Source organism: Thunnus thynnus, chromosome 18 (genome assembly GCF_963924715.1).
Source record: "Thunnus thynnus chromosome 18, fThuThy2.1, whole genome shotgun sequence".
Lineage (NCBI taxonomy): Eukaryota > Metazoa > Chordata > Actinopteri > Scombriformes > Scombridae > Thunnus > Thunnus thynnus.
Genome location: NC_089534.1, coordinates 10,312,089 through 10,323,000, shown reverse-complemented (window position 1 = coordinate 10,323,000; position 10,912 = coordinate 10,312,089). Strand labels below are relative to the sequence as shown.

The window sequence follows — 10,912 nt, the reverse complement described above, 5'->3', positions numbered from 1 at the left end:
TTTCTCATTTTGTTTTACATCCACTTGGATAGCTTGGATAGCTTAACCAAACCAACAACAGGAAACGGCATTCAAAAAATTTAAAAAATAAAATATAACATACACACAAAAGAATAGACAGATACTCATAATGGCACCACTCTTGTTAGAAAAAATAATAACCTGGCATGATTCTGTAATATTACATTTAAAAAATTCTCTTCCCATACAGTGAACAAGTAATCATACAGAAACATATTCATGAAGATAAAATCCCTCCACCAGGATAATCATACAAAACTGCTATGGCATTCAAAAACATTTGAGAAAACAATACTTTAATATCATTTTAAACACTTACACAGAGTATTTCATTTATGGCATACTTCAACACTGTAAACATATTGTAAGACTGAATGTCCATGTGTGATTTGGATCTCTGTCAGGGTTTCACTGTTCATCATTTAAATGTGATATATTTCATAGTTGTATGGCTCATTTTGGCCTAAATCTGAGTTCTCCTGAAATGAACACACTGTGCATATATAACAGGATCTTGATGTTTTGCACGCATGCATCAACGTGTGTAAGAAAGTTGAACATAGCTTTTCAGCCAATCTTACTTTTCGGGGTTGCAGCCCGGTATCACAGCAGTTCGTGAAATAGTCAGGAAATTTAATCTATAGATTCATGTACATGGAAATTTATTTTCCATTTTTTCATGACACTCAGCACGACTTTCAAAGAGCCTGTCAAGTGGCGCAGTTCAGATGACGTCTGTATAAGGTGACACATTTCCATGTTAGGTGGATGGATAGATCCTAACTTGCAAAAAGTGGACTTCAGTGGACTTTGCTGCAGGGGACCCCTCTCATTTCCAAAAAACATAGAAACATAACTACGGTTGTCGTGGTGTTAACTGTTTACTGCCATGACAATGAAGGTTGCTAGTAGTAACTTAAACCCACACCGCGTTTCAAGTGATCATTTTAACCCAAACCAGGCTCTTTCCCTAACCCTAACCCAGTGGTTAGGTAGTGAACCTAACCAGACCTTAACCACAGTGTTCTCACACCATAAAACATAATTATTTAAGTGATTTGTGATTTGTCACGGTTTTGGAAAGCACAGACAAATTATGTTGTGCTGCCGATTACTGCCGATAGAGGCGCCAGATTAGAAAACACTTCAATGGGTCGTACTGGAGTGCGTGGTACTACTGAGTCCCAACTGAGAAAAAAAAATGTGGGGCAAGCACGAAAGATAGGCTACTTCGATTCGAAATACATTAGTTTGAAAGTCGCGGAGGAAAAAATGGAAAATTCATGTCCATGCACACAAATCTATAGATTAAATTTTGTGACTGTTTCACAACCTGTTGTGCTACTGGGTGGCAATTCACCAAAATATATTGAAGTAGGCTGTATCTAAATAGCATACGGAGAGCTGCTGACCTCAACATCATTTCCCGTATAAAATCACAAAGAGAGGAATTTGCATTGAAGGTACAGTATATTCTTTTTCCTATCAAAACAAAATGGCGCAGACAAAACCTGACAATAGGCCAAAAAATCAGGTCAAAGTTTCAAGTGAAGATGATTTTGACGATTGAGAATTGCAGTACTGAAATGAAAGATGTAGTCTCAATCTACTTTCATGTGGCTTTTGCTGTCTCCCTCCCTCTCACGCTTGCTCTGTCTCACTCTGATGGTCTGTTATAAGATGTGGCCAGTAGATGTGCATTTGGGTACAAAAAAAAAAAACACACTCACACATTTCATATGCTTCCAATTTCATTTGAATGACTCTTCTCCATGGTCAAGGTCTTGCTCTCTCTCCCTCCATTTCTTTCTCACACTTCTTCATTTCTCAGTTCCAATCTTTCATTTTTACTATAAGAATAGCCCCTACTCAAGGTCGCCCGGCCATCCCCCAGTGCAGCTGTGCTCAAAATTATCATAACTCATATAGCTTTTCTTTTTTATTCCAGATTCATTTCAGGATGAACGATGCAGAAAATAAAAGCCATAATCCCCAAAAGTCACGAACATGCACACTGTCTCAAAATCTGTTACTGGGAGTTAAACCCATATCACTTTGTGAGGCGAATGAACAGGCTTCCTTTTAAAAGCCGCTCTAATGCATGAATCTGAGCTAGTGAACTGTGAAAAGACGCCGTCGGAGAGAGGCTTAGAGCACACTGCAGAGGGAAGAACACACACGCTAACACATATTGATATGAATTTCATTTGATACCATTTTGTGGCTCCTAAGGGGGCACAGCAAGTCAACCTGGGTCACAGAGAGCTGCTACGCCAGATACGAGAGGAAGATAAAGATTGATTCAGAAAGTGTTACAATTGTTGAAGTAGCTTTAGTTTAACAAATTGTCTTTGAGTAAGCACACATGGGGTGGGGGAGTGGGGGTGATAATCAAGTGGGTCTGATAAAGCAATAATGTATGGTAGTTACATTTACTGTAGCATATACTGTGGATGATGCAAGCAGCTGGTCTTTTGATTGTTTAGGTTTAGGCCATCTTTCACGTACAGTCGGGGCTACTTTAACACATATAAAAAAAGAATATATTTACAAACCATAAACAGGACTGTTCTCCTTCTCACATTAATCACAAGTAGTCTTAACTTATTCAACATATTAAATATGGGGGTTTAATCCTACATCGGGAATGTACTGAGCATCAGTTAAGGGTAGGCTACCTCCAATAAGTGCAACCTTTATTTATGTCCTGACTGAAGCGAGGACAGCAATGCAGTAACTGCCTTTTGAAATTATCCACATGCCAATATGTAAAAGGACAAATTCCCTGAATAAATTAAAAGTAACTTATCAGGTCTTTAAGATAATGTTGGATTTTTAAAATCCAGCACGGTGTTTTATTGTCAGGCTGACATTCAGTGCTTTAGGCCTGCATGAGGGAATGGATTGTAGTCCGCTGCTGCAGTTAATATAGAAAACAATTATCGTTACTTTTAAAAGCTAACGGCTTCACACAATTTTACTCTCACATGATAATAAGCTTCCTTAAAGGAAAAAACTAAATTTGTGTTAAGGGTGACTGCTTTCCAGTTATCGCATTTTAGAAAAAAAAAAAAAAAAAGTTTTTAGCACATTTCAAAACTAACTCCATATGAAATCCCACAAAGATGTACCTGCACATGCCAAATATCATTACAAAAATCCAATAAATACAGAAATTATTGCACAGTAGAAAGGCTCCATGGATTCCTAACTGATAAAATCCTCAGACAGTTTTGCCAAGAAACACCAAGTTTCAGACAAGTTCTCATTAAAGTTTCCCTTTGTTTATATTCTCAGGTGGCAGTTTCTGTGACAAAAAAAAAAAAAAAAAAAAAAAAAGATTAACATCAATCAGTCTCAATTTTTTTTTTAAGAGAGAGATTATCCAGCCAAGCCCCATAGCTGAAGAAGTGGTTATCGGGAATTTGTGTGCGCATGTGTATGTGCTTGTGTGTGTATGAGAGTGTTTGCTTGTGTACACTGTAGGCTGTATAACTAATGGTTGCTGGCTTAACCTCTGTCCGCTTGCTCCAGTTTGACCTCGCTGGCCATCAAATGTTCACCATGCCATTTTTTCATGTGTTTCTCCAGCGTGCTGTAGACACTGAAGGGCATGTGGCAGATGTCGCAGCGGTACACCTCCTTTCCAAACTGCCCGTGGGTCTTCATGTGGCGTGTCAGCTTGGAGCTCTGGGCGCAGGCATAGCTGCACAGGTCACACTTGTAGGGCCGTTCCCCCGTGTGGCTACGTCGGTGCACCGTCAGGTTGCTGCAGTTCTTGAACACCTTGCCGCAGTATTCACAGGTGTCATTCCTCCTGTCCTTGGAGCTCGGGGGCCTGCCGGGTCCGGGTCCCCGCAGGAGGTGAGGGGTGCTACTGCCGCTGCGGCCTGATGCGCTCCCTCCTTCTATCAGCTCCCCAGGCGGAGTGGAGAATCTGAGGCTACCCGTCTCGGAGGAGGAGTGCTCGGAGGAGGTGGCGAAGGGGGACTGGCGGGAATCGGTGAATCCCAAGAAGGGCTCTCTGATGAAGTGGCGTGAAGCAGCGTAGCCAGCCAGGAGCTGAGAGTAGACATTCTCCGGGGAGATAAGGGGTATGGTTGGTGGAAGCTCCAGCTGTTCCTTCTCTATCTTGATCCTCTTGTTGTTGGAGGGGCTTGGGCTAGTGATGGGGGTGGGCCGACGCTGGAAAAGCCCAGGGAAGGATTCGGCTTCAGATACGCTGATCCTGCCGTTCATCACAGGCCTCTGGTCCTCCTGCTCATCCCGTTCTCTTTGCTGCTGCCTGTCATTCTCTCTGTCTCTCTCTGCTTCATCCCTCTCTCCACCATCTCCGTTAGGTTGTCTCTCCAGGCTTCTCTTGTTAGGGTTAAGTCTAAGGTGATTGTCCAGATGGTTGTATGGGTGCATGATGCTCACCCCGCCACTGTCACTTACTCTATTCCCGCTCAGGGGCTTCTCCTCGGGAGACTGTCTGGGACCATTCTCCCTATTCTGGCTGAACTCCTGGGAGTCCTCACTTAGGTTGGATTCTGGCCGACTTCCATTCCTCAACTCCTCCTCCTCTTCCTCTTCCTCCTCTTCCTCTTCCTCCTCTTCCTCCTCCTCCTCCTCATTGTCCATCCCCATACCTCTTGAGTCTCCTTCCCTACTCTTGTCTTCAACCTCTCCTCCCTCTCCTCTGTTTCCCTGTTCTGGGGAGCCACCCATGGACCCAGACTTGTTGTGCATATGTGTTTTCATGTGCCTCTTGAGCTTGCTGGCTTGGGAACAAGCATGATCACATAGATGACACTTGTACGGCCTCTCTCCTGTGTGACTACGCCTGTGGACGATCAGGTTGCTCTGGAACTTGAATACCTTGCCACAGAACTCACAAGATTTGGATTTCCCTGGGGCCTGATTCTGACCCTGGGAGTCAGGAGGACTAGAGGAACCGTGTGCCCCCTGTGAGATGGGTGGCTGCGGGGTGTAGGTGAGAAAGGCTGGGGGCTTGGAGCCAGGCTGGAAAAGTGTGGGACTTAGCAGGCGATGCATGGGTGGCACGCGGTTTGGCGAAAGAGGAGGAGTGGGTCCCCCGTTATTGGTCGTGTTGCCAGCCAGTTCCCTTAGACGTCTGGAAAAGTCCATGGAAGGAGGCTCCATGGGGGTCATCCGCATCACCCTCTCAAAGGCACTGGGGTGCTGGGACAGCAGCCCCATCTCCTCTGGGCCCAGCCGCTCTAGAGGGGGTCTTGGAGGAGGCGGAGGGCTGACAAAGGGTGGTGTTGCAGGCAACCGGGTCTCCATGAACCCCGGGGGAGGGGGATGTTCCCTGAGCAGGGGCGCAGCCATGCGGAGGAGATGGAATGGATTGTTGGTGTCACCAAGGAAAGTGGGGAGAGGGGAGCGGGGAAGGGCATCAGCACTTGGGGGTGGAGGCAGAGCCATGCGGGGAGTGAGGGAGCAGTTAGCTAGGTGGTTGTCCAGGTAGATGCGGATGCCATGAATGTGCTGGGCATGCTGAAGCAGGAACCAGGCGCTGGTGAAGGTCTGCTTACAGCTAGTGCAGATGTAGCTGGATGGCTCATCTTTATCTGTGGACCAAGAGAAAGAAATTGTTAGTCCAGTGAAAATGGAACAGTCCAGTTTTTAATTATTGCTGTCACTGTAATGTACATGGATTTAAACAACTATTGTAAAAACCAAAAAAAAAAAAAAAACACTTAAAACTTAAAAATAAAGAGCAAAATTTTCAAGACATTTCAAACCAACATAGTACGTTACAGAGCCTGCACATTCATTAGAAACCTGTAATATTTGTTTATGTTTAGGAAAAGTAATCACACCTAAAACATATTTATATGATTTTTCTATGTTTATCTGTGTATGAGGGTCTTTCATGGGTGTTATCTGTGTGTGTATGAAATTTTTAATGTGTGTGTGTCTACAGGCTAATGCAGATGGCAGGTACTGCCCTAAGGCCACGACACATTATGCTAATTCTAATGTCAGCTAGGCTTTAATGTACAGATCCATCTCGTCTACTCTGTCATTTCCATATGGAGACAGGAGAGGCAGCCATGGAAAAAAAAAAGCACACCAATGGGGGAAAAAGGAAATATGGGAGAGGGGGGAGAGAGGGAGGGGAGGGTGAGATATGGCATTAGAAAGAAAGACAGACACACAAAAGGAGAGACGGGAGAGGTGATGGAGACAATGTGTAAACAGCAAAGACCCCTCCAGTCTTAACACAGCATCCACATTAAATAAAGCTTTACGTCACTGGTGTAATAACAAGTACAGTAAAATGATATGATGTGGCTGCACACACACACACACACACACAAACTGCATGTCACTCACTGACAAATTGCCCCTTTAAATGGCGTGACTTAATAATGCCAAATGAATCTATCAGTCACTGTGGCATGGCCATGTCAGCCAGTGTGTGACTCATAAAAAGAGCCTTGGTTGGGATTCATCTAATTCAACACAGGCTAGCAATGAAGAGGCATTTCCACAGTCTTGTGTTTGCTTGCAAGGCATCTGCATCTACTTTATCATCAGCGGCTACCGCAAGCGGAGTCAAGTTGGTACGGTGGTCCCAGAGTTTGGAGCCCGGAGGGAGAAAACAAAGACCAAGAAGTTGCTCTTGCCCAAAGTCTTATGTGATCAAGAAAAGAGCCCTTAAGATGGCTGGCTGCCTCAAAGCCACCCATTGTCATGGAATGTAAAACACACATGCAGACACAGATACATGCACAGCAAAATTTTATTTTTACTTTCCTAGTCCTGCCTCCCTCCTTTCTCACAGGACACCTCCATACACTCACAAATTCACACACACATGCTTGTACCGTGCAGAACAGATGAGCGAAAGCTGATGTTGGATCAGTGTCTAGTACAGGAAGCTGATTTGGCGATGTGATTGGTTTGGCTTTCCCCAGAGGAGACGGGGTCAGAAAAAGTTAATGAGGGGCTCATTTACTGATTCTGTCTGTTTTTCTCTGCTATTAGTGGGGCTCTGGTGTAGCCGTCACTCTCACTGTTTGTGTGGGGTGGGACATGACCTGACTCCTGCTACTAACATGTGCAGACGAGTGTGTGCGTACGGACATGTATGTGAACATATTTTTGTGCATGTATGTGTATATCTGTGCGTGTGTGTGCGGGTGTGGGGCAAGTGGCGGGCTGCCTGCCTGTGTTTAGTTTGGCTAGGCTTCACACGGCCGCTTGGCAGCAGAGAGCTGGACAGCTTAACAGCTTGGACGGGGAGAAGAGAGCGAGAGAGGGAAGGGAAGAGGAGGAGGAGAGGGGGTAAGAAGAGAGGTGGAGGGACTTTAAGGGCCAGACGTGCTTGGGCACACACACACACACATACACACTGACACACACAGAGGCTATTTACATGCCCCCAGGGACTGAGAGGGGTCTATAGACTTGGGAGCAGTATAATCTCATCAACACACAAGGATCAATACGAAATGAAGATGTGAGATTGGGAGAGGGATTGATGATCTCTCTCGATTTGTCAAATTGTGATCGTTGTTTTTTTTCATTTATCTACATTTTAGTCCTCACACATCATCAATACAAGCTACCCAATCAAATACCACCACCCCCACAACCTTCCGCCCCACCACCACAACAGCAACACATTTGCATCTTGTCATATCTTACACAGCCGTGCCATATGCTGTTAAAGGAAGCGTGGCAGCTAATAGAGTGGCAGCTGATGGCTGCTGCCTAATGACGGCCAAAGACAAATTTCATCAACTTCCCAAACAAGCAAGCAGGGGGGAGGGGAGAAAACAGAGAGAGGAAAAGAAACTGTGATAGCAAATAAGATAATCAAAGAAGAGATAGCAAGATAGATGAAGTAGATGTGAATACACATACAAAACAAACCAAGCTGCCGGATGTTGAGAACAATGCGGAAGTGCTTTATGCTGACAGTTACATAAGACGTTATCAAAAACTCATTTCACTTCATCTGAAGTGCATCTCAGCAACAATTTTGAAATTTAGCAATCCATTAAGAGGACATTAAAGCCTTAGGATTGGTATATGTCTGGGGATGTTTTTGCTAGATTGACAGTTCTCTCGGGCTATCACATTCAACTTTGGCAGCACCTCAGCTCAAACCAGGCTTCTTTTGATTGCCCAAATTTAGATTTCTCTGGTTCTAACCGACAGAGAGGATAGAGGTAAGCAGTAAGATCAAATAAGCAGGCAGAAAACCTCCCTTCAGAAACCTAACGTTAACATCACAGACGCTATCTTGATGTGTCTCTGATTATATCACACATATTGTTGCATGCATCCTCACTCTATTCTTTCCTCTCTCGCACACACACACACACACACACACACACACACACACACACACACACACACACACACACTTACATGCATGCTGTGAGAGTGTGAATGTTGTCGCTGCTCAGTGCTCCAGCCAATAAAAGCCTTCATTAAAGAATCACGGTGGGCCGTGTCATGCTTCAGTTTGTGGTAATTACAGTCGTCTGCCTGACACGCAGGCAGGGACCCCTCCACTGCTGACCGCCAAGGTCAACTACCAGTTAGAATAGTTACATTCTCCTCTCCACGCAGTCACTGATGCTGGACCTAATCGCCCAATTTACTCTGACACACCATATGCACACAAAACCACACACATACTAATATACACACTGTTAAATGAATGTGACTGAGATAAGAGGTTAGATGAAATGGAGTAACAGCAGGATTCAGTGACATGGTGCTGTATTATACACTGAACTTCACTGTTTTTTTGTTTTTTTTATTTTGCTGGCATTACAATGATGACATTTCCCTTAAAAAGACTATCAGTCATAGTTCTGCCCAGGTGTCCATGCAGGCAGATTTTCCCATGAAACAGAGGAACACAATACAGACCTGAGACCAGCTTAGGAGGGCAGTTCTTTGTCCTGTGCAACAAAACAAGGGCTAAGGGCCAGGAGGCCTGGAGGAAGTTATTAAAACATTGGCACATGCGTGGAGCTGAGGTGGGCCAGTAATAATGCTCTCCTTCTCTCCTGGGTTGGTTTTTTTACTAAACCACCGGGCCAATTAACCCAGTCTTCAGGGACTAAGATCTGAGCTTTACATCAGATTTTATTCTTTCCAGATTGCCTTTTATAGCCATTATTTTGCCTTAAAAAGTACAAACAAAATGCCAGTGAATGAAGGGGAGCCATGGTATTGACTGTTCGCATATGGCCATTGTAGAAAAGTTGGTGTGAGCTTGGCAGGCTTGAAGTAGACACCAGGCGTATGGTGTAGACATGTGGATTTGTGTTTAATTGAGGAATTCACATATGCCATCACTCCAGCCTGAGTTTGATTTATATTTCGAAAGCATGAGCTCCCTCCATTTACATTACACTTATACTTTGGGTCTTTATCAGATGCTCTAATCCAGAGGGACTTATAATAAGACCACAGAAGAATAACAAAAATCCACAAGCTCAGCTTTTGACAAAATCGGCAAACTGGAGCTTCTCAGCTGACAGTGAGCTGTGTGTGGATAGTAATGAATGCCCATTGATGCCAAATTAACTCTCACAAAGCTCAGGGGGCGAAATCACAATTGAAAAGAAGTAGCTTTCCAACACTAGCCAACCAACTTCTCCTCTGCACCAGATTCAGTTGGCATGGAGAGTTCTGCACTAGACAGCATGAAAAATATTACATCCAGGAAGTGTGTAAAATAACGTTGATTTAGTGTAGCAACAGTGCAGGTTGTGGTTAACAAGGAGGTGACTGGGAAAGCTGTGCTACAGTAGGTGTCATATGTGTGTGTGTGTTACATGTGTGTGTGTGCATGTGCGTGCACTGCAGCATTCCTGGGGTTCAGGTTCGCTGTACTGCTCCAACATTCCATCAAGGGCGACAGAACACCACGGCGACAGATTTGCATACAGAACAAAGCCGCCCGCAGGCTAGGCCACTGGGACACAAACCTGGCCCCGCAGCCCCTCCCCTTCTCTACCCTCTCTGTGCACACACACACACACACACACACTCGCAAACACACACGTGCACGTGCCAGCACAAGCCCTGGGAGTACGCGTGTGTGCACCTGTCAGGGGTTAGCTGACACCTCTGCTGCTGGCAAAGCAGCTCCTCATTAGCATGGCTGTGATCTAGGGGTCCCCAGGGGTCCCAGCCTCCTCACCTCACCCCCTGCCCCCCTGCCCCCTCCCCACTACACCTCTGCTCCTCTCCTCCTCCTCACATCTCCCATCCGTCCCTCCTGCTCCTCCTCCTCCTTCTTCCGTGCTCATCTCCCCTCTGCTCTGATGGCTTGTTTTTCATGAAGGAGGCTAATCAGGAGACACGGGGCCACGCAGATCAACTGTGCATGTCTGTGTGTGTGTTTCACGGGGAATAGGGAGCTCGGACGGTAAAGTGCGGCCCCGGTGAGCAGCGGCTGAGTGTCACACATACTGTATGCAGTAAAAGAAAGAGAGAGATGGAGAGACAGAAAGAAGGAGAGAGACTGTGGAGGGTGGCAGTAGCAGGCAGGGGGTAAGGCTCTCACACAGTGTGACTGGCTCCACGCTAACTCAAACCAGCTTCGGCCTGCTAACCATATACATCTGTGTGTGCGTGTGTGTGTGTGTGTCTGCAGCCAATATGACCAGCTGAAATGCCTGACAACCCTGGAGAGGATTTAAAGAAACAGTGCTCCTTAATGTGTTTGTTGAAAAAGTGTGTGGTGATCAAGCGCCAGGCACTCACACACAGGCCACATAAATGAACAACTATTTTCTCTTTCACCCCTAACTTTGTTTATCTCTTCATTCATCCATTTTCTCTCTCTCTCCCTGTCTTCCTTTCCTCTCACGTACACACTAAACACCTGTACAAGATATCTAGGCAC

At 45.3% G+C, this 10,912-nt stretch overlaps 1 protein-coding gene across 2 annotated transcripts in view; it reads right to left on the bottom strand.

Moving 5' to 3' along the window:
• Positions 1–1,075: 1,075 nt before the first annotated feature.
• The window catches only part of bcl11bb (BCL11 transcription factor B b), a 30,505-nt gene continuing 20,668 nt past the window's right edge, over positions 1,076–10,912 (bottom strand). For both annotated transcript variants that reach the window (XM_067572329.1, XM_067572328.1), the window contains one exon: positions 1,076–5,597. In XM_067572329.1, the coding sequence (XP_067428430.1) occupies positions 3,532–5,597 (2,066 nt within the window). In that variant the 3' untranslated portion in view covers positions 1,076–3,531. The remainder of the gene's footprint in view (positions 5,598–10,912) is intronic.